The following is a 24,022-nucleotide window of genomic DNA, read 5'->3' on the forward strand; positions in this document are numbered from 1 at the left end:
AGTAGTTCAGAACAATTTGTGCTAGTAGCTGAATCACACAGATTGTCAACAGAATGTAGCAAGACTCTTCATGCACAACAGAAATTGAATATTTTTTATTACTCTGAAGCAGCTATTTTTTATTTTTTTAAATAAATATAGAATATATATTGAAGGTCTCCCACCCAACTTTTTAAAGGGGAAAAGGCACAGTGTGGACTGACTGACCCCGGTCATTGTACTAATCAGTTGGTCTGTGTCTTGGCAACAAGCAAGTTGGACATTCATGCAGATTCTTCATCCAAAACCATGTTTATCAGCCGATACGGAAAACCTGTTGAATGGCCCTAAAATTAAATCAAGGAAATTCCTATTAGCAGGAGTGGACATATAAGACCGTAGAATATAATTTAATACAGTAAAGAAGCCTTCTTACCTCGCTGCTATTCAGTCTTCGTCTCTGCTGTAACCTCAGTCGCTTTTCAGAAAAGAGCAATAAAAAGGTATACATTTTAGTATATGCTGTCCTGCAGTTTCCTTTAGTAATAAAATAGTCAGGTCACTTTGAATTAGACAAACACTGTGACATCTCTCAACCTTTCACCATAGGAGAAGGCATTTATCCAAACTGGACAAGGGATGACTCATTGTATGGAGAATGGTGTGATGGAATGATGCAGATAAAGCATTCCGTGTTTTTTAGATATTTATTCTACCTTTATTTATACAAGGAAGTCAAGTTTTAGTTAGTTCCATAAATAGATAATGTATACGCTCTGAAACTCATGACAATAGCCAAAACGGGTGTCTGAGTGGGAATGAACATAACACTGCCCATTATGAAGGAATGTGAAGGTATGCTTTCCCTACTGGCCTCATGTCTGCTTCCAGCTTCACACACAGTTCCTCCATCCTTATCAAAGATGTCACTATTTACATGATGTCACAGGCCTCTCTTGTCAAACTCCTCGGGGGGGCATATATGGGCACTGGGTGGAACAGTGCTGTGTAATATATTTTGCATAGGAAAGAGATAAGGGGATGGTTATGGTTTTGGACAGGTCTTTTGGAAGGCCTTGCTCTTACGTTACGTACCTGGCTCTTCGGCTGGAGGGGAAGGATCAGGGGGGCTGGCTGGCTGCTCAGGGGAATCAGGAGCCGGGTCAGGAGGTACAGTATCATTCTGAGCTGGGCCCTCTGCTGCTGGAGACAGGGCTTGGGTGTCAGCAGCAGCCTGGCCTGGGAAGGTCTCAACACTGGCGTTCTCATTGGCTGTCCCTGTCAGTGGACACACACCATCAGACACATACTGGGAGCCTAAGGATTGGTGATTAAATCAGTCAATCAATCAATCCATCTACACATTGTTCAATCAATCCTGGTTCTATAATTTGATAATAAGGACATGGTTCTAGTTCTTAAATCTGTTACAGGGTTCTGTTTCTAATGTGATTTCTATGACAGGAGTCTAGGTCATACTACTGTGAGTCTAGGCATGTCGAACCACTGTGAGTCTTGGTCAGGCCACTGTGAGTCTTGATCAGACCACTGTGAGTCTAGGCATGTCGAACCACTGTGAGTCTTGGTCAGGCCACTGTGAGTCTTGGTCAGGCCACTGTGAGTCTAGGTAGGTCGAACCACTGTGAGTCTTGGTCAGACCACTGTGAGTCTTGGTCAGACCACTGTGAGTCTTGGTCAGGCCACTGTGAGTCTTGGTCAGGCCACTGTGAGTCTAGGCAGGTCGAACCACTGTGAGTCTTGGTCAGACCACTGTGAGTCTTGGTCAGACCACTGTGAGTCTTGGTCAGGCCACTGTGAGTCTAGGCATGTCGAACCACTGTGAGTCTTGGTCAGGCCACTGTGAGTCTTGGTCAGACCACTGTGAGTCTAGGCATGTCGAACCACTGTGAGTCTTGGTCAGGCCACTGTGAGTCTAGGTAGGTCGAACCACTGTGAGTCTTGGTCAGACCACTGTGAGTCTTGGTCAGACCACTGTGAGTCTTGGTCAGACCACTGTGAGTCTAGGCATGTCGAACCACTGTGAGTCTTGGTCAGGCCACTGTGAGTCTTGGTCAGGCCACTGTGAGTCTAGGCAGGTCGAACCACTGTGAGTCTTGGTCAGACCACTGTGAGTCTTGGTCAGACCACTGTTAGTCTTGGTCAGACCACTGTGAGTCTTGGTCAGGCCACTGTGAGTCTTGGTCAGGCCACTGTGAGTCTAGGCATGTCGAACCACTGTGAGTCTTGGTCAGGCCACTGTGAGTCTTGATCAGACCACTGTGAGTCTAGGCATGTCGAACCACTGTGAGTCTTGGTCAGGCCACTGTGAGTCTTGGTCAGGCCACTGTGAGTCTTGGTCAGACCACTGTGAGTCTTGGTCAGACCACTGTGAGTCTTGGTCAGGCCACTGTGAGTCTTGGTCAGACCACTGTGAGTCTAGGCATGTCGAACCACTGTGAGTCTTGGTCAGACCATTGTGAGTCTTGGTCAGGCAACTGTGAGTCTTGGTCAGACCACTGTGAGTCTTGGTCAGGCAACTGTGAGTCTTGGTCAGACCACTGTGAGTCTTGGTCAGACCACTGTGAGTCTTGGTCAGGCCACTGTGAGTCTTGGTCAGGCCACTCTGAGTCTAGTTAACTGATACATTTAGAGGGAAATCATCTTAACAACATTGCAGTTGACCTACGTTAATGATCTCACAGCACTCCAACTATATTAACTTCCTTCCCCACATCCACACATATTTTACTGACAGGAATGTGTACAAGGATATGAAGCTGAAGCCAGAACCTCTACTCTATATAACCAGACACAGTGGCAATGTCTCTATAACCCTACAGTACTTATATACTGCTCCCATATACAGTTGTGCTCAAAAGTTTGCATACCCTTGGAGAATTGGCAATATATGTACCATTTGTAAAGAAAACATGAGTGAGCAGGCAAAACACATGTATTTTATTTCTTATGGGATTCACATTGAACTGTAGGTCATAACAGAATGACACAATCATAAAAAAAAACATGGCAACAAAGAAAAAATTAACTGACCCCTGTTCAAAAGTCTGCATACCCTTAGTTCTTAATACTGTGTTTTGCCCCCTTCAGTATCAATGACAGCGTGCAGTCTTTTATAGTAGTTGTCTATGAGGCCCCGAATTCTTGCAGGTGGTATAGCTGCCCATTCGTCTTGGCAAAATGCCTCCATGTTATGCAAATTCTTTGGTCCTTTATATACTGCTCCTCTATATACTGCTCCTATATATACTGCTCCTCTATGTACTGCTCCTCTATGTACTGCTCCTCTATGTACTGCTCCTTTATGTACTGCTCCTCTATATACTGCTCCTTTATGTACTGCTCCTTTATGTACTGCTCCTTTATATACAGCTCCTATATATACTGCTCATTTATGTACTGCTCCTTTATATACTGCTCCAATCTAGTTCCATCTGTAAACAAACATTTTCTTGAAACCACAACTTCCTGTAAACCCTACACATTTTCGGAAAGTGATACCGCAACTGCAAACCAGAAAACATTGGTGGTGAGGAGTAAAACCTCTTACTCATTTAGCAGATGCTCTAATCAAGTAGTGATTTTTGTTGTACTTTCTCTTAACTCCCCTCTGGGATTCAAACCCACGACATCAGAGAAAGAGAAAATAACTATTGGGGGAGGGACAAGGTTGAATTCATCTGTAGATCAGTTCAAGCTGTTTTCAGATTGAAAAGTCTGAGCAAAACTATTCTTTCATGTTGGTAGTGGAAAACATTTGATATGAGCTTGATATGAGTTGATATGAGCTCAGTCTTCTTGTCCTTCCTGAGAAGGAGCAATATGCAAAACCAAGGAAATGACCCAGGCTCATGTCATCTGACCCAGACAAAGAGATTATAGCATTTCTATGTATGACAGACTTGACAGGGACATTGTTCACTGTAATTCAAGTGACACCCAAACGGGATATGAATGATGACCATACAACTGGTTGGGTTCGTTAACCCTTAGTTGCACAACATTTCTGATGAGTAACCTAAGTAGTAACCATCCCCTAAACCAACCTACACTTCAAATCTAATACCCAACTTGTAATGGGGAAAATTACAGAGGCATTTACATTTGACATTTTCTTCATTCCAATCACGCTCTGATCCAGACTGACTTGCAGTTTGTACAACCACACAAACCAGAAGGAAGCAAAAAAACATAAATAATCACATTAGTTCTCAACAGGCATCCAAGGATGGAGGGAGGTGGAGGGAGGTGGGGGGAGGTGGAGGGAGGTGGAGGGAGGTGGGGGTCAGCCTTGGATGCAGGACCACGCTGGTCCTGCCAACGTGGAGATGAGCAATGTCAGATGAACTAGTGGATCCTAGTTTTCTTTTACACCCAAACATCAAAATATTTAAATAAAATGTAATAAACCCTAAATAACATCCAGTGCGCATAAAACATTTTTAAGATTTCAGATGACTTCTAGTAGCCTAGAATTACAGATTTTCTTTAAAAGAGAGTTTGTGAGACAAACACAGATGACTGGTGAAATGATCATTAGATTAGGGTGTGTATTGTCACCAAAAACATATTTGCAATAAACAGTGTAAACAAATATCCAATTAACTTATGTAAGTCACTAACAATGTAAGTATATGAACGTGACGACGCTGGATCAGCGACAGCAGCAGATCCCAGTACAGCTGAAGGAAGTTGGGGGGGGGGCAGTAAACAATGTGGCGTCAAGGCAAGGTTTTAGGAAAAACTATGCAACAAGGTTGTAATATATACAGCTGTTTTGTCTTTTATGCAAGTCTTTATTTAAAAGAACATAGCATAACAAAGACAATAGACAAGAATATAGACTGTAATTAACTATAAAGCTAATAGATTATTTCATATTTTCCTAGATCCTCTAAAAACATAGAACCAGTGGTTTTGACACTGAATGGCTCAATGTTTTCGGGTGGCTCAGACATAATAAAACCCTATCTCTCTCTGGGTGGTGTTTTACCTTTCTGTAAGCCAGGTGGTGTTCAACCTTCCAACAAGTCTATTTGGGTGGTGTTTTACCTTTCTACAAGCCTCTTTGGGTGGTGTTTTACATCCCTACAAGCCTCTTTGGGTGGTGTTTAGCCTCCCTACAAGCCTCTTTGGGTGGTGTTTAAACTTTCTACAAGCCTCTTTGGGTGGTGTTTAGCCTCCCTACAAGCCTCTTTGGGTGGTGTTTAAACTTCCTACAAGCCTCTGGGTGGTGTTTAACCTTCCTATAAGTCTCTTTGGGTGGTGTTTAGCATTTCTACAAGCCCCTGGGTGATGTTCAGCCTTCCTACGAGCCTCTGGGTGGTGTTTTCAGAACTCTTTGCCCTGTCTGATTAGTATAAAAGCTGCTCAGAGAACACAACTTCTGGCTGAAACATGGAAATAACGGACAGAATTTGGATTGACATCTTCAACGCCTCTTTGGTTAATCAGGATAACTCCTAATCATCATGGTATAGACAGAATAGCTCCATTATTAAGTATCATAGAAACAGCGGGTGAGCATGAGACTGGCCATGGCTAAAGCACCTAAAGGTCCTCCCTCTAAAACTCTCTCCTAAACCACATGTTACCACAGCAACTTACTATCACTTAACTCTCCCAACATGAACCACAAAACAATAGAAGGCGGAAGCAACGCATTCCGAGCCAGACCTCTCTAACCTTACAAGAAAGTTCTCCATAACCTGTTGAAACCATAGATGTCACCATGTCACCGAATCCCCCGACCTCCTGCTAATTTCTCCCCGGAGAAAGGAGCAGGACCTGTACATATCCACCATTTCGTATTATATATTTTATATTTGTGTCCACAGTGCTGGATAATCTCAACAGCGCTTCTTCCAAAATCTAGTTATTTTATTTTAAAGACATTTAAAGATTTATTTTGCAATTAAACATTTATGTATAGCACTGTTGCAGGCCGACATCAATAAACAACCCAATAAACCAATGGCTGTTAATGAATCGTTGTAGATTTGGAGAGACAGGCTAAATGTGTAACATTTACTCAAATGCCTACATGTGTTAACTAGTCACACAAGTACAGTCAACTATTCACCTGTAGTGCTGGCTCCATTGCTTTCCTCAGGGTTAGCGCGAGGTTTTCTGGTGGTGTCCTGTGCTGTAGTGTGGGAACTCGTGGAACAGCCCATTCTGTCTCATAGAAGCCTGAAAATGATGAATATCAGAGAGCTTTCTGCCGTATTGATGTCGGGCATATATACTATTCAAATTCCAAAGGGAAAAAAACTCGGCTTCTGGCCCCGACTGCAGACTACATAATAATATCACTGGTCTCCAGAATTGTGTATTTGCGCATGCCTCTTGATTTAAATCCAACCGGCAACGGCTTGTTGTGGAAAGCTGGCAGCGGGGTTACCTATGTTAGCATAGTGTAGCTATTGGAATCTGCTGTGTCTCCAAACCCTGTAGATAACAGATGAATACATTATTCAGTGAAAAGGAGCGCGTTATGAAACGTGCGTGCGCAACTAAACCCATAGCACCAAAGTGAACCGCGATGACCAGTCACCATAAGTCTGTATGTTAAAACTGGCACTTGTGATATGTGTTCATGTCACTTAAATTATTTAAATTAATGTAAATAAGAACTCTGGGTCATCCTGTGTGGGATAGCCTATTATTTCTTGTTATAAGGTGCGGAAAACATGAGGTCAACATTTTCTTTAATTTTAAAGGAAATACTGAATATTTATTACTTTTGAAAGGTTTGTTATCAGCTGTAGTGTTTTGTACAAATAAGAAAACGGTATTAAACGGGAGACATTGCGCCTCCCGGAGGGGTTCTGGTGTTGCGCATGTAGGAAGCTTCAAGGCACAATGATTACAGACTAAAATATATACCACAACCCATGTAGCGTTTGTCAATCCCACAAAGAAGGTTAGAGAACGCAACCCGATATATTTCCTTTTGTGGAGTCTGTGAGTGCATGGACGTATCGTGAATCTCAACCCCTGCCCCTATTCAATGTTTTGGTGGCAAGGGTGTAGGAGCCGGGGGGACATGTCCCCCCCTCCCAAATATATTTTCATAGCTATAGAACGAACGTGTTACAATATATAAGCTTTCTTCTGGCTAAGAAAATATTTAAGAGTTAGCTTGCTATCTATATTTTCTTCAATTTAGATGTTTTGAATTATCTAGTGTGTTAAATATTTTAAGAATTTGGTTTATGCTATGTATGATTATGGCAGAAAAGTGATAGACATGAACAAACAGGCAAGGAGAGAAAGAGGCCACATACCAACAGTGCCAAGATAGACTGTTGATCTGTCATCATGTAAATCAATCAGAGTCATTGAATAGGATATCTGATAGCAGGACAGCAGCTGAATTTAGGATTGTACTGTATGTGTTTACTTCATTCACTAGAGAGGCAGTCGTAACAATAACACAGATCAGAAATGTAGGTTGAGGCAACAAACCAACAGGTAAGATAGTGAGAAGTATTTAATCAAGGCAGTTTATAGGAGCAGATTGGAAATATTAAAGCTGGACTAACATGCCTGACTTAGATGTTACCAGGATTGTAGTATAAGTCATTTTAAAAATGCACTCTGGTTACATTATCATCTACCTGAAATGCCTTTCCAGCTGAAAAGTCCGCCATGCAAAAAAAACAAAAAAACACACCCAGGACTATTGCATGTTCAGAAATCACTACTTTCTTAAAGTCAAACTGGAATTTTCACACTGAACGCTTGAATCCTATCAACACATGCAAGGCATCAGTGCAGAAAGACAACATCGTTTGTGGTAACTTTCTATTAGCTACACTCTTTCCAGGCATAATGAGTATGCCAAGCCAGAGTTGTGGAAACAATTATCACCCCCAGTATTTTCAACCAGACTACCTCTGAGCGAAAATGTGTCAGTTGCACTGGTCCTATTCACACTTCATTGGTAAATAATGCATATGCCTTTTTTTAATCAGAGCATGTCTATATCTAACGTAGTCATGAACAAAGAGAATCAAAACAAGAATTGGATTCTAGAAGTGGAAAAACATAGAACTACATATTAAAAAAACATTTTGGTGAATATATTAACATTCACACTTGGTCAAATGTGTGTCCCTCTCCAATATCAGTCACTCCTGCACCCTTGCTTGGCGGTTTGAGGTCCCTGCATCAGGCATGGTCAATTATAGATCCCTGTAAGGTTTTGAGACCATGCTGGTTTCACCTCAGACCACAACAAGTGTCTTCTTGGCCGATCATTAATAATTGTATTTGCAAGGTGGGTCTGTGGTGGGTGGGGGTCCCGCGGTGGGTGGGGGTCCCGTGGTGGGTGGGGGTCCAGTGCTAATAGGCATGGACACTTGAATGAAAGGCAATAAGCGAGAGATGTCAATAAACACAAACACTTCTGGACAGACTCTTGACTTGGATGATCCAATTCATTTTTAACTAATAAAGCAAACATGAATTTCACATGAATAAAAACCTATTATTGTTATGCAGGATATTAACCTCATAAAATGTTTTTTCCACTTTACATGTGTCAAGTCTAGAAACCAGACATGACTATAATGGGTTAACAGAAATGATCATTCACTTAAATGTACATTCTGACCAGTTGACCGGGTAATTAGGAAGTTGAAAGTCAACCACTTGACTACTTTAAAATGGCAGCTGCATTCGTTGTGGCCCCTTTGGCATTGGAACAAGTGTAATGGTCCTTTATTATTTATTTTGTCAGGAAAGACACTGAGAACATGTTCTCTTTGGCATCACCTTCGTGATGTTCAATGGCAGTTTTCATTTTAAAACGTCCTTTTGGCTTTCAACTTCACTCTTGTAGAAACACTTTTCGTTATTAAATGTTTACACTTCTCAAACTGAACTGTATCATTTACTATTATTTCTTAATGTTTTGTTCTTTTAGCTTTAGAGACTTGAACAATGAACATCTTGACAAGCAATTCTGGATTTATTCATCCCACTGCTTGCTCAACGAAGATGTTTTCACGGCATTGCACTAGAAGAGCGCTTTCCAGGGTCAACAATCATGAAGCTTTGCAAGACCTACCACAAGGATTCTTTACAGACAAACCAGCCTTGTCCATGATATCCACCTAATTCACCCTAGTTTGCATGCAGTGACACACAGCTGTACTGCGAAGCAGATAGACTATATTTGATTACAGTCGGCCATGATATTTTACACAGATTATATTGGGTATAACATATGGGCCTACGTGAAAAACCTGCCCAGGCGTTATAAGATGTCGAAAGGGGTCCGCAACGAAATGCGGTACCAATCTAAAAGTAAATTGGCACTGGCCATCTCGCGATAACTTTCCAGGGCTGTGAGGTGTGCTGCTAAATATCTGATTTACAAATGTACTCCAATGTGCACACACTTGTGTATTTAATCCGTATAATGCAAAGATCAGCGATTTTGCGCAAACCCAGTCATGTCAGTCTTGGGTTTTCATTAGCATGCCAAATGGTCGCAAAGCACGCTGGGACTTCCTTTCTTACCGAGGCCATATTGGAGCAACATACTTGTAAGTTCGGCTCTGTGTTTATTCTTTAAAATACGTATATTTTCGCAGTTTTGAAGAACACCAGACGTGTGGTTATTAACGTAATATTATCCATCCTTTTATTTCGTATTCAGGTTGGCCGGAACGGACTAAATCGCAGCAATGGTAGCCGCAAAGAAGACGGTGAGTCGAACTCGTGAACGCATGCATGGAGGAAGGCTTCACGTGGAATCGTGGTGCTCGTTGGGCCTAGTGAAACAAATCAGGATTGATACGTTTCATCATAGTGTCAAAAGTTACCGTACATGTAAACCAGCGTGTAATTTACTCCAATATGTAATGCCTGCCTCTCTGGACAGGCCACAAGTTAACTAGCTTCTGACTCTTCGTAACCGGCTCGGCTAGCTAACGCGCTAGCTAACTAGTATCAAATTAGCTAGATGACTACAGTGACAAGCTTACTAGTGTATTGTGTGTGTGTATATATCACAGTAGTAGGCTGTTTACTCGTCGATATTTATAATTAGTAGGCTGACTGCTAATCAATAGTATAATTGTATTTCAAAGTGTCGCCCCTGTGAATTATTCGAACTACAGTACAGTAGATCTCCATGCCACTCGATGTCCGTGTTTGGCAGAATCATAGTGGCGTGTTATAGTTAGCTGTACAGTTGTCCGGGCTTGAGTTGTTGGTCATCTAGCCTGAAAACAAGTTTTCATATGTGTTGTGTATAATTTGGTGGATCATTTGCGTTCAATTGACTTGACTGTTACCTTTAACGTCAATGAAATTGTTTGCTAAACAATTACCATATAGCTACATTGTGTAATTTGATGTCACTAAAATATAATTGTTTTTGTTCTTTGTCAGAAAAAGTCCCTGGAGTCTATCAACTCTCGTCTCCAGCTGGTGATGAAGAGTGGAAAATATGTTCTGGGATACAAACAGTCTCAGAAGATGATCAGACAGGGCAAAGCCAAGCTGGTTATCCTGGCCAACAATTGTCCTGCCCTGAGGTAATGGACTCTGGCCCCCTAACCCCATATAGCCAGCCCTCCCACAAAGGCGCACTTGTATTGGTCTGCTTACAAGTGCGTAAGAACCGGAGGAACATTAAAATGAATGCTGATTTTCTTCCTGGCTGCTTCTGTGGTTGGACTCTCAGCTCTCAGACACTTGTTTTAAATCCCAAATTATCATACTATTTACATTTAACAGACAACCAATCTAAACCAAAAGTTGTGCATCTTGGCCAGCCATCAGCATTGGTGCAAATGTCCACAAGTCACACATGCTGTTTCATTTTCCAGATTTTTGCCTGACAAATGATTGGATCGGATTTTATACTATATCATACATACACAACATAATAGTCTTTATTATTACTCATCAACCATTAGCTGTTTGATAATCGTCACGGTTTTCATAGTCACGGTTGGAGGCAGAACAGGTATTTGCCATTTTCTACAGTGGATAACAACCCATTTAAATGGTAGTTTTGAAATTTGTAGTATTCTGTTTGCACTTTCAAAGCATCAGACTCTAAATTATTTGACTTATTAAGAAAGTCTTAATAACAACCAAGCGTTGCTTTGTTTTAGTCAGGGATAGTCCCTTCATTTTTTTGCCACTTTTCTAAAAACCGATTTCTCGCATCTTAGGAAATCTGAAGTCGAGTACTACGCCATGTTAGCCAAAACTGGAGTTCACCACTACAGTGGAAACAACATTGAGTTGGGCACTGCCTGTGGAAAATACTTCAGGGTGTGCACCCTGGCCATCATCGACCCCGGTGAGTGTCCTCTATCTGACTGGCTGAATGTTGCTCATCTAAGGCCTAACCCAGGAACAGGCTGTGCATGGCAGGGGGCAGATTGGGGTCACCATCATCCCATGTAAACATTCTGGCTCAGACTAACTAGATTAGATTGAACTTTACTCATTGAACAAGTACAGTACAACTAGCAAAATGTTGTTCTGGTTTGCCGATTAACTTCCTTGAAATATGCCAACATGGTCCTTAATTGTTGGAAAAGCATGTTTGTTCTATAACCGTTCTGTGCCAAAATGTTGCCCTAAATGCTGCACCCCATGTGGCACCAATAAATGTGACACCAATCAGAGGTCAGAAGTGGCTCCCTGGATTGTAAGTGAAGTAATGAGGTGTTTGCATGGATGGAGGTCTCTAGGAGAGCACTTTCACGTGGTTGTTACACTTCAATGTACATTTGTTTAGGATTGTTTTAATGATGTTGGTGTTACTTATTTAAATTAGCTGCTTTTTCTTTCAATCAAATGTATTTATAAAGCCATTTTCACCACAGCAGTTACAAAACACCCAGCCTGACAACCCAAGGAGCAAGCAAAAACAGTGTTGAAGCACAGTGGCTAGGAAAAACTCCCTATGAGGAGCTGAAATTTAGGAAGAAACCTAAACAGCCTTGGAGGGGTGACCAGTTCTCTTCTGGCTGTGCCGGGTTAACTTTTTAATAGTACAAGTTGTAATAATTAGTAAATACATGGTAATTAAATTTAATTTTTTCACTTTTTTAAAGATAATGCTCACTGCCGGGTTTGCATTTGGTGGGTATCTTGTGGTCTGGCTGGACGCGTGATTCAATGCATAAATGTAATTGCAGAGCATTGAACTGAACTGACTTTGCTCTGTGGCCAGTTGGGTCCTGCTTTATGGGTGTTTATGGCTTGGCAGTTCCCTGCATTACAACGCTGGCTCAATGAGTTAGTCAGCTGACATTGATTTAAATAAAACAGCATTTTCTAAGAAACACATTTCCTAAATTAACTCAGGATGTTTATCTAACTTGAATTTAAATAAAATAACATGACTCAAACCTCCTTTGTCATGTACCCAGGAAACCTGCCAGGAAATGCAGTTATTCAGTGTGTTCTCTCCCCGCAGGTGATTCGGACATCATCAGGAGTATGCCCGACCAGCCACAGGGGGACAAGTAGAGCTATTTCACTGTTATAAATAAACTTGGTTGAATGGTGTTTTTGGTGTTTCTCTTCATATTTCAAATGGAATGTAGATTCTTGTAATATCCTCTTGGTTTTCCTTTCTTGGTCTGATTGTGAGTCAGAGAAGGACCAAATGGATAGAAGACAACCTCCAGTTTCCCAGAGAACCAGCATAAGCCCTGATCCTGTAACTGAATCTCTGCTTTCCTGTTCTCTGCCAGTCTCTTGAATTTCCAGTCAAATGATCTTAGTCAGCCTGATTTGTAGGACAGGCAGCAAGACAATACATCGGTAGTCAGAAGTTTAAATGGGGCTCCATTTTCCTATTGTTTATTTGCTGTCTGCCCTGAAGCTGTTCATGAATGCAGTGGTGAGTTAGTACAGTTATTATTGCTCACAGACTGTTAGCTGGTCATATCTAGTGAGGTTATTGATCACAGAAATCAATATTTGAACCAGTTATTTCCTGGGTACCAGTGATGAAGTAACCAGAGTTCTGTTCATGAGGGCACTGAACCGGGGTTGCTGTAGGTCTTTGCAGTGTTTAGTGAAAACATGCTTCTGTTTGACATTTGGATAGGTGTTGCTTCAGTTTGTTTTCCCTTTGGTCCAACAATATTTTTCCCGTGGCCCATATTTTCTTTGAAAATATCACTGTTAATTACCAACATAATCTGTGTTTGTGAGGGGTTTTGACGAGTTTGTTGGTTGACCTAGTTCAGTCTCCGTCGGTGTGTCTCCTGTCTAGCCAAGTTACAATGCCAGCATGTCCTGCAGGATTCAAGTCATTTCAATGCGTCTGTGCTTGATTGAACTTGCCTGTCTGAATGGACCAATGGAATCTTAGTGAACATATGAAGACCCGCTCATCCGGCACACCAGCCAACCCTTCAGAGCCGTGGAAATAAATCCTCGGAGCAGATTTCCCTGTCGTCTCTATCTCTTCCTGCTCTCCTGCTTATAACCTCTCATTCCCCATCCTTACAGGTGCTGGTCATAAAATTAGAATATAATCAAAAAGTTGATTTATTTCAGTAATTCCATTCAAAAAGTGAAACTTGTATAATGTATACATTCATTCCACACAGACTGATATATTTCAAGTGTTTATTTCTTTTAATTTTGATGATAACTGACAACTAATCAAAACCCCAAATTCAGTATCTCTGAGAATTTTGAAATCAAGGTCCCAGCAATTTTTTTGAAATCAAGGTCCCAGCGTCTGGAGGAAGAGAGGAGAGGCACAGAATCCACATTGCTTGAAGTCCAGTGTAAAGTTTCCACAGTCAGTGATGGTTTGGGGTGCCATGTCATCTGCTGGTGTTGGTCCACTGTGTTTTCTGAGGTCCAAGGTCAACGCAGCCATCTACCAGGAAGTTTTAGAGCACTTCATGTTTCCTGCTGCTGACCAACTTTATGGAGATGCAGATTTCATTTTCCAACAGGACTTGGCACCTGCACACAGTGCCAAAGCTACCAGTACCTGGTTTAAGGACCATGGTATCCCTGTTCTTAATTGGCCAGCAAACTCGCCTGACATTAACCCTATAGAAAATCTATGGGGTATTGTGAAGAGGAAGATGTGATACGCCAGACCCAACAATGCAGAAGAGCTGAAGGCCACTATCAGAGCAACCTGGGCTCTCATAACACCTGAGCAGTGCCACAGACTGATTGACTCCATGCCACACCGCATTGATGCAGTAATTCAGGCAAAAGGAGCCCCAACTTAAGTATTGAGTGCTGTACATACTCATACTTTTCATGTTCATACTTTTCAGTTGGCCAACATTTCTAAAAATAATTATTTGTATTGGTCTTAAGTAAGATTCAGAATTTGGGATTTTCATTAGTTGTCAGTTATAATCTTCACAATTAAATAAACATTTGAAATATATCAGTCTGTGTGTAATAAATGAATATAATATACAAGTTTCACTTTTTGAATGGAATTACTGACATAAATCAACTTTTTGATGATATTCTAATTTTATGACCAGCACCTGTAGACCTCTGTATCGAAGCTGTTCTGCTGGCCCGGACAGCCACTGAGGATTCTGGCCCAGAGTGGCCAGACGGGCCACTGGGCTTTCTGCCCTCATCAGCATCCTGTCCAGCCTGTTTATACCGGTACTGTTGGAGGATGGCGACGAGTGCGTTATTTCATCACAGCATTTCATTTCTAATCATTCTCATTGGGTGTGATATTTTTGGGCCATTTATATAGTTGTGACCAACAACTAATCCAACTTCTCTGTGTTTGGCTGCCAAGTCTGATGTCGTTCAGAACTTCAGGGGGATGGACATGCAGCAGAACAGGGAGGGATTGATGTCATTAAGTCTTTATTGATCAGCGATTAAGACAAGCCTACAGTGGAATGTGGGACAGGGATGAAACAAACATTGTGTATCAGATCATTAGTGTTCCTCCACTAGTTGCACAATAAAACATTTCTCAGTTTAAATATTGCATGAAACCCTGGGAGACTTTTACAACGACCCACAGAAATGGTGTAGTATCTTACAACATAGTAAAAGCACTAGTTTCAAATATCACCCAGGTAAGATTCTTTAAAGTGCAGCTTACATTAAACTGTTGGATTGCAAAAGCAGAGGTCACAATTCCCACAAAGACGATGGACCGGAATGAATGGGACTGATGTTAACTTTCAGTAAAACTCCATCTGACTCAGGATGGTCTATCATTAATCTGTCTTTATGTTCCCCTGACACAGGCAGAGAGAACCAATCACAATATTTTATAATTCAGTTCAGCTACTCTTAAGGTTAACTCAAGGTGTGCCAAACATCTGCTTACACGGGACAGTGAATTACCTTCATGGGGATTATCACACAGTCCGGACTTAAAGAAGCAGATGACTCCGTTCAGTAGCAAGTCATGCTCTCAGGACTGCTGCTCAGCTACAACAATAAGATCATATTATCATGTTAAAAGCCCCTAACTATTTTCAGCTCAATTAGTTTAACTGAACATACTACAGTACACATGAAATGGACACATTGTAACACACCAATACATATTTAATGTTTCTATTAAGTGCTTTGATAAAGTTGTACGTGCAAGTCTTTGAAATGTTTAATGTTGGAGACCAAGAACATAATGGGAAGGACTCCATGGGTTTCTGGTCATTGTAGTATCTAGTACACTAGTTTTGCCTTCCATTCCCTGTTTGGCACTACATAAGTGCCATTCTGGGAACCATTATTTTCAGAAGATCAGTCCATAATAGGCATTCCAACAACATGACGTCATGGTGTTTTGTACCTTCACATGACAGCCTTACACAGCCTCCCCCTTGATGGTTCAGTCAGATATCACTCTATAAAAAGCCATACAAAAATACCCCCGATATTACATTCAATTATGACCAGGGTGAAAATTATTTATATTTTTAAAAAGTGCCTTTGCATAACCAATACTTTTTATCTGCTATTTAAAAAGTCAGGTAGTGCTGGAGAGACTGTAAGGGAATCAGAGTTAGGAGATACACCTCCCAATATTGACCAGGGGTTTCTAGTGAGAGGCTGGGTCTAAAGGGGTTTCCAGTGAGAGGTCGGGTTTAAAGGAGTTTCCAGTGAGAGGGTGGGTTTAAAGGGGTTTCCAGTGAGAGGTAGGGTCTAAAGGGGTTTTCAGGTAGATGTCGGTCTGAAAGGGTTTCCAGTGAGAGGACGGGTCTGAAGGGGTTTCCAGTGAGAGGCCGGGTCTGAAGGGGTTTCCAGTGAGAGGCCGGGTCTGAAGGGGTTTCCAGTGAGAGGCCGGGTCTGAAGGGGTTTCCAGTGAGAGGCCGGGTCTGAAGGGGTTTCCAGTGAGAGGCCGGGTCTGAAGGGGTTTGCCTGTACAGCTGGACTAGGCTTGTAGGGAGAGCAAGGGGGGAAGGACAGAACATTACAGCAGCACAAAGAGAGGGGAGGAGGCCCAGTGCATTGTGGGGTCTCATTCTTCTCAGGCTTCCATGTACTGTGGAGGGGGCTCCTTGGGGGGAACAGCAACAACCTCTTCATATGGTGGCAGCAGAACCTGAAGCCAGAGAAACACAGGCAGATTAAACTATATTCTAAACTCAACAGGCAGGTTAGCAACACTAAATAATATATCCAATTCTTCAGGCTCTTCCTCCCTGCTGTTTGTCATTAATGCTGAGTGCAGCTCGGCAGCTATCCTCTGCTGGAGGGGAATTCCCATGATTCCCCACAGAGGTCTGGCCTCAAACTGTTATAAAAACACCATGTTAATTCAATACAAAGCAGATAGAGAATCTGCTAGGAGGCGACACCATTCTAAACGCGTTAAAAGTGTCTGGGCCAGATTCATTTCAAATGAACCGGACAAGCATGGACAGTTACATAACAGAACACGACGCTAGAACTGATGAGAGGAGAAAGAAGTGGAATGGGTTTTAAATGGTGGTGCACTGAAATAGACTGTATCACACACTAACTGGCTGGCAACATAACCAGATCTGATGGAACATATCAACCCCCTACACCAGGCCAGATAGGATGGAACATATCAACCCCCTACACCAGGCCAGATAGGATGGAACATATCAACCCCCTACACCAGGCCAGAAAGGATGGAACATATCAACCCCCTACACCAGGCCAGATAGGATGGAACATATCAACCCCCTACACCAGGCCAGATAGGATGGAACATATCAACCCCCTACACCAGGCCAGATAGGATGGAACATATCAACCCCCTACACCAGGCCAGAAAGGATGGAACATATCAACCCCCTACAGCAGGCCAGAAAGGATGGAACATATCAACCCCCTACAGCAGGCCAGAAAGGATGGAACATATCAACCCCCTACAGCAGGCCAGATAGGATGGAACATATCAACCCCCTACACCAGGCCAGATAGGATGGAACATACCAATCTACATCAGGCCAGATAGGATGGGACATATAAAATCACAATGATTAAATATTTATAAAAGTAATGTTATAAAAATGAGTTTTTAGGTAAGATTTAAAAGAATGCACTGAGGTAGCATCTCTGACATGCAGTGGGAGGCTGTTCCAGAGTCTAGGGGCCCGTATAGCAAAGGCCCGGCTCCCTTTAGTTTTTTTGGGACAGCCAGTCCTTTTACAGCTGATCCGAGAGGCCTAACAGTGCAGTATGGGTTGAGCATGTCACTAATGTAATCAGGTGCCAGACCATGAAGTGATATGTAGAGTTTTAAATTCTACTCAGAAATTCACCGGTAACCAATGTAGACCTGCCAACATTGGGGTTATATGTAACCTATATGAGACCTTAAGGACCAGCTGGACTAGAATATGACCTTTATGACCCCTAGGCTAGGATAGGTAATTTTGGACCAGCTGGGCTAGGATAGATCCTTTAGGACATTGAAGAAGCTAGTATGATATGTGGGCGTGTCTTACCGAGGTGTCGTTAGTGGTAACGTACAGCAGCACCTCTGTTGAGCCTCGTCCACTGACGTACCGGTAACAGTTCCACACGCAGCCAATCAGGTAGGCCTACAGAACACAAGAATAACATGACTAGTCAGAAGTGGATTCTTTAACTTAAGGACATTCACAGATGTGTCACTCCAGCGTTGTATTTGCAGTGTGCTTTGGGTTGTTGACATGCTGAAAGATTAATCTTCACTGTGCACTCTAGATCAGGTTTTCTTCAAGGACTTTTGAATTTTCCTTGGTCCATCCATCCCTGAATCCTGGCTAGTCTGCCAGTCCCTGCCACTGAGAAGCATCCCCATAGCATGGTGCTGCCACCACCATGCTTTACGGTAGGGATGGTGTTTCTCAGGATGATGTGCAGTGTTATGCTTGTGCCAAACAGTGTTTAATGTTGATGCAAAAAAAGTATCTCCTTTCATTTGTTCTCAGAGCCCCCAAAATGGCTTTTGGCAAACAGCTGAGTTTGACAAAAAGGTTTTTTTCCCACTCTGTAATACGCCGCACTTACATCATTTACAGCATCTGGTTCAGTTAGAATTAGCATAAATTACTATATGTAAGAACATCACAGAGTTTTTACCAAATCAAGCTGAATACAATTTAAATTCAACAGTGAAGAAACATAAGTAAACATGGACCGTGGAAAACTCCAGTTGAGATGGATGTAGAGGAGGTCAACCAGGCCTACATACAGTAGATAGTAGAATGGAACCACAGCTAATTAAAACCACATATGGATGGTTTTCTGTATCTTTGAGCGTACCTTAAAGGTCAGTATGCAGCCAACGAATAGTAGAACAAACAAGACGAGGCATAAGTTGTTGGTTGACATGATATCGTCTTTGTATGGGAACGTCCCAGGCTGGAATGAGATGACAAACAGCACAGATGGAAGGGAGAGAGAAGGAAAATATAAAGAAAAGAGCAGGAAAGAAGAGAAAGAAAGGAAAAAAACAAGAACAACATGTCAGAGATACACAAGCCATCAGGATGCTAGATAGTGGTGACCTAATAAATTTCCTATGAAGTGACAAAAAGTGACAATTTCTAAATGGTGAAACCAATATCTACCGATATGCCTTGAAATAAATCCATACAATTTATACTTTAACCGTACAGACATTGTTAGATTTTAAATCCAAACATTTAGGGGGGGGGGGGGTTTGCAAACACAGATTAAGCCTAGTCTGGGACTAAAAGAATCTCAATGGAGATCTCAGTTCAGCTTGACTGTGGTAGACCAGAACCAGATTTAATCTTAAAGGACAAAGCCAAAGGGGAAATAAAAAATGTCATTGTCCCAATAATTACTGAATGTCAGTTCTTTAGTGTGATGAAAGGACAGAGGAAACACTGTTGACAGGTTTGTTCCTCACCAGCTGGTGTAAGTAGTCCTGGATAGTATTGGGATACACCAACACACTGATGGCCACCAACGCATTCAGGGCAAAGTCGAAGACTTGGTAGCAGAAGAATGGAATGAGCCATGCCGCATGTTGCTGCCAAGATAACACAATACTACGGTTTTTATAAATGGAAACATTTAAATGGTTGTAAATGAATGTTTACTTTTATTTTTCTTGTTATTAGAATTATCTACTTGAATGTTTATATTTCTTGCATTATTTTTCTCATGTCACCTTCAGGGTGAGACTTTGGTGTCAATAAGTTTTCTCCTGAATAAATTAAAGTTAAATAAAAAAGATATCATACAGTTGTACACAAAAAAAAAAGCCTTATAGCTTCCAACAATAATAGATGTCATAATTTGTTTGTTCAATAATAAGCAGTAAATTAAAGTTACCTTGTAGGCACCATAAGTTGCCATTCCACATATAAGAATCATGAGCAGAGAGATTGCCGTGGCGATACACATGTCTGTAGAAAAATAAGAACAAAACAACATGTTAAGAGTCATGAAGACACTTGTCCACCATTAAGGGTTGACAAAAATACAAGTACTATTCTGCCAAGCCGTTTATCAGATAGTCTGACTGGTTTAGAGGCCTGTTGGGAATGGAACCATTTGAGAGGGACTCTGACAATCAACCATGAAGTAACTCATTGTCAACAAGCACAACAGCACAGCAACATTAACAGATGTTTTCATTATTAACATTGGGGATAATGTTTTCATTATTAACATTGGGGATAATGTTTATCCCCGTCTGTACTGTGTTTTGGTGTCAACAAAATTCATATCTGTCTCAGCGATGAGGATACTGCCCTCTTAATCCCTTCCATCTGTGAGACTGACCCCATCATGTAGCAGCTGTAAAATAAACCCCATAGGGACGTTTCCTACTCTGTTGTCCGTGCTGGATAAAACAACTTTTGTTGACCTTGTCCTTTCTGCACTGTTCAACCAATCCAGTAAATGTGGAAGGTGTCTCCAGGTTTCCAAAAGCAGGAAGTTGCAACACAGTCTAACCTAACTCAGCTGTGAAGGACCAGGTTGTGAGGGTTGACTAACCTTCTGCTGCACTGCGCTGTAGTTACCATAGTAACTGTCTGTCTGAAATCAGTAGTAGGTCAGTACTACTGTCTGTCTTTCTGCTTAATGTGTGGTTGAAACAGAGGTATAGAAGTTTAATTGCTTCACCACAGCCTCAGAAATGCTGAGAGCCTCCCCAGTCATAATGAATCTTACTAGCATCATCCATGACATCAAAGTCTGAGCCCAGCTCAGCATTGGTAAGGTGGTAGCGGTACTGGTCTGGGTCGGTGAGAGCTGACAGGAGAATAAGTAGAACAACAGCATTGATGAGCTGGAGTAGAAAACAAGAAGGACAACATATAGTCTAGGTTTAATTTTTGTATGAATTAAAACACAATCAACATTAGACAGAAGTGTGTGTGTGTAAAATGTAGGCTCATATTGTAAAATCTTATGAAGCATGTTAACTTCAGCCTGGGATGGACTGACAGAATAACTGCTGGACAGCTCCTTCTAGAAGTAGTTCACGCTGTGAGTAGTCAATGCATTTTCACTGCGTTGTGGCGGCAAAGGAAAAGTACAGTGAACAACAGATGGTCTAGTTAAGCAGTCTCGCTCTTTATCGGATCATGTGTCAGTGAATTTGTTTGGATGCTTTCCTCATTCAGGGAAAAACGTCACATAAACTGCATAGCTAACAACTGCCCCTAGACGCTGCCTAAAGGATATGGCAAGGTTTATCGGAATAACAAAAATTTGAAGACTTATATATATATATTCAAAAGCCCAATCCAACAAAGTCATAAAAACGTCGTCGACATAACACATAATTATGAATACGGAAAACGTATGGTGACAATGTCATTAAATACAGTAACGCATTTGGAATGGCACTACAAAATGGCCAATGATATTGCAAGGAAGAGATACGTGCAGACATCTACTGACCTACGAGGGTAGGACATTTTAAATATGTCTATTTTATTCAAACCTTTGTTTATTTAGAACACAACCCATTCCGTGTGTAGATTTACAAGTAGGCCGCTAATATAAACCCATTCCGAATTATTCTACTTTTTTATCTATAGCCTAATAATACTATTATTTCGCCTACCATATACCATATCCCCAGGATAATGGTGCCCGTCCGAACATGACAGCAGAGGCAGCAGCTAGTTGTGTACCACCGATCCCACGGGGAAATCATTGTTCCGGTTGGAAAGGCGATCAACTATTACATCTATGATTATTTCAGTTAATAATAAAGGTTATTTCCCCCGTTAAACGATTGATTAAAACGGCGGAGCCTTCCAAGTCCTCAGAGCCGCCACATTCGATGACTGTTGTTCACAGTTTCCGTTAGTCACAGTCCGGAGCTTGAGCCGGGCTCCGGTAATATAGTGCATCCTGTAATCACGTGACCTGCGGAGGATTTGGCCATCACCAGAAGACTCGTGCTCCAGGAAATTAAAATTAAGATGATGATTGGATAATAATAATAATAATTGGGTGGAGAATACAGCTTAAATTCACTTTTCTGACTGAATTGAAAACATTTTCATATCTCTTATAAAGGTAGGCGGAGTAGACGGACAGTGGTTTCCATCATCGTTTCATGAAGCAGCCTACATCTGCACGTGAACCACCCCAGCAGATGGAGAGCGGGGATGCGGAGGCAGGCAGGGCAGCTAAGCCCCGTGGGCGGGGAAGCTTCCCTATCAGCAATGCTGAGTTTCAAATAGCATCAGATTCCTTGTATTGTCCATTACTTTCACCAGAGCCCTATTCCACCAGCTCCCTCCTCAGTCTCAGGCTTCAAAGTTCTTTTTGATTGGGTAAACCAAGTTGGAAATGTATCCAGCCTGCTGGCATACGATTTATGGAAAGTTATTTGCCTTAGTTGACACAGGGCCTGATCAACCCACTGAAATATTGTCTTTTGTTGTGTTGTATGTAACATATTTTGTAACATAGGATTGGTTAATACTTGATATGCCAAGTGTAGCTTTTGAACTAGGTAAAACAGATTTAGGTTTTCTTGCAACACAGAAGTGAAATAATTCTAAATAAACTCATGCTTGTACACCTTCTGCACTGTGAATTTAGAGAGCACTGTTAGAGGCTCTAAATTCACACCTTGATTTGGGGCAGTTTCTCCTATTCTTCCTTGCAGATCTTCTCAGGCTATCAAACTGGATGGGGATCGTCTGTGAACTGCGACCATCAGATCGCCCCACAAATGTTCAGTGGGGTTCAAGTCCAGGCTGTGGCTGGGTCACTTAAGGACATTCACACATTTTCCCAAAGCCACTCCAGCTTTATCTTATCTGTGTGCTTCAGGTCATTGTAATGTCCTCTCCACTCATTGTAATGTCCTCTCCACTCATTGTAATGTCCTCTTCACTCTGGATCAGGTTTTCTTCAAAGACCTTGTTGTATTTTCCCCATTCATCCATCCCTGAATCCTGACTAATCCCCCCGTTTGTGCCGCTGAGATGAACCCCACAGCAAGATGCACCCACCATCATGCTTCACTGCAGGGACTGTATTAGCCATGTGGTTTTGCCAGACATAGTACTTTGCATTCAGACCTAATCATTTTATTTTTCTTAATATTCTTAGTCCTTTAGGCAGCCTCTTGGTGATTCCAAAACGTTCTTCCATTTCGCCATGATGGAGACCACTGTGCTGCTGGGAACTTTCAATACTTGAAAAAAGAAATTATAACCTTCTTCAGATCTTTACCCAAACCCGATTCTAAGATCTATGGAGAGTTCCTTGGACTTCATGGCTTAGTTTTTGCTCTGACACACACTGTAAAGTGCCTTATATAGAAAGGTATCTGGATTTCAATATCATGTACGATTAACTACATTTATCACAGATGGACTCCAATCCCAAGAATGACCCAAAAAAAAGGATGTCAGATCAGTTTGGAGTGTTATGGTGTGACATAGCTCAACTGTTAGTTAGGCTGAGTATTTTAAATTCCTACCTTCCGTCATCTCCCACATTCAAAGCGATAACCAAAATGGCCAGATGTATCACATCAATTGTGTTCTATTTTGTGTTCTAATTTCACTTCTTTCATCAGTCTGGTTTGAATCGCTACGTGATGTTTGTGAGGGTCAACTAATTCTGACTCCAAGATAATACGGAATTTTTCAGAGAATGAGTAGTTATGTAGTACACTGATAATCTGTATTGGGGTCAGCGTGATGTGACTGTAGCCATGAAACAATACGCCTCAATCCTACCTTTGGTACAGCTACAGATGTCAAAACATGAATTTGCTTGTCTCGTCTGGTCCTTCCATTTGGAGCTGAAGAGAAGGACATATAGGGCCGGTTTCACAGACAGATTAAGCCTAATCTAGGACTAAAAACAAGCTCAAAGGAGTTTTCTACTGAACTTCATTTTCTTTTAGTCCTTAGACTTAATCAGTGTCTGTGAAACCAGCCCATAGTAATATAGTAGTATAGCAAAAGACAATGCTCATCACTAACCTCCCCCTAATGCTGCTGTGCATAATGCATATGAGCCTGGACACCTTCCATTCAAAGACCTTAGGGAGGAACATTCTTTGGGAGTGTAATTTATATGACTTACATGGCTG

General features: G+C 41.7%; 2 protein-coding genes across 2 annotated transcripts; one reads left to right on the top strand and one right to left on the bottom strand.

The window, feature by feature from the left end:
* The first annotated feature begins 9,475 nt into the window (after nucleotides 1-9,475).
* On the top strand, nucleotides 9,476-12,546 carry rpl30 (ribosomal protein L30). Its single transcript, XM_010899928.3, has 5 exons — nucleotides 9,476-9,554; nucleotides 9,668-9,716; nucleotides 10,405-10,550; nucleotides 11,196-11,326; nucleotides 12,455-12,546. The coding sequence occupies exons 2-5, from the start codon at nucleotides 9,696-9,698 to the stop codon at nucleotides 12,505-12,507; spliced, it is 351 nt and encodes a 116-aa protein (XP_010898230.1). The 5' UTR covers nucleotides 9,476-9,554; nucleotides 9,668-9,695; the 3' UTR covers nucleotides 12,508-12,546.
* Nucleotides 12,547-14,839: 2,293 nt separating this feature from the next.
* On the bottom strand, nucleotides 14,840-21,785 carry laptm4b (lysosomal protein transmembrane 4 beta). Its single transcript, XM_010899930.5, has 7 exons — nucleotides 21,521-21,785; nucleotides 20,620-20,737; nucleotides 19,774-19,847; nucleotides 19,346-19,468; nucleotides 18,733-18,831; nucleotides 17,931-18,026; nucleotides 14,840-16,552 (listed from the first exon to the last, which is right to left on the bottom strand). Exons 1-7 carry the CDS (start codon nucleotides 21,611-21,613, stop codon nucleotides 16,478-16,480), a joined length of 678 nt encoding a protein of 225 aa, XP_010898232.1. The 5' UTR covers nucleotides 21,614-21,785; the 3' UTR covers nucleotides 14,840-16,477.
* Between the last annotated feature and the right edge of the window lie 2,237 nt (nucleotides 21,786-24,022).

The sequence above is a fragment of the Esox lucius genome, chromosome 10 (genome assembly GCF_011004845.1).
Source record: "Esox lucius isolate fEsoLuc1 chromosome 10, fEsoLuc1.pri, whole genome shotgun sequence".
NCBI classification, from domain to species: domain Eukaryota; kingdom Metazoa; phylum Chordata; class Actinopteri; order Esociformes; family Esocidae; genus Esox; species Esox lucius.

What these genes read in the sequence shown, in the direction of transcription:
- rpl30 (XM_010899928.3), top strand. Translation starts at nt 9,696, where the DNA reads ATGGTAGCCGCAAAGAAGACG. An exon ending in TGGTAGCCGCAAAGAAGACG is followed by an intron (nt 9,717 to 10,404) that starts GTGAGTCGAACT and finishes GTTCTTTGTCAG; the next exon opens with AAAAAGTCCCTGGAGTCTAT. An exon ending in AACAATTGTCCTGCCCTGAG is followed by an intron (nt 10,551 to 11,195) that starts GTAATGGACTCT and finishes CTCGCATCTTAG; the next exon opens with GAAATCTGAAGTCGAGTACT.
- laptm4b (XM_010899930.5), bottom strand. Translation starts at nt 21,613, where the DNA reads ATGATTTCCCCGTGGGATCGGTGGTACACAACTAGCTGCTGCCTCTGC. An exon ending in CAACTTATGGTGCCTACAAG is followed by an intron (nt 19,469 to 19,773) that starts GTAACTTTAATT and finishes TTATCTTGGCAG; the next exon opens with CAACATGCGGCATGGCTCAT. An exon ending in TTACCACTAACGACACCTCG is followed by an intron (nt 16,553 to 17,930) that starts GTAAGACACGCC and finishes CTCTGGCTTCAG; the next exon opens with GTTCTGCTGCCACCATATGA.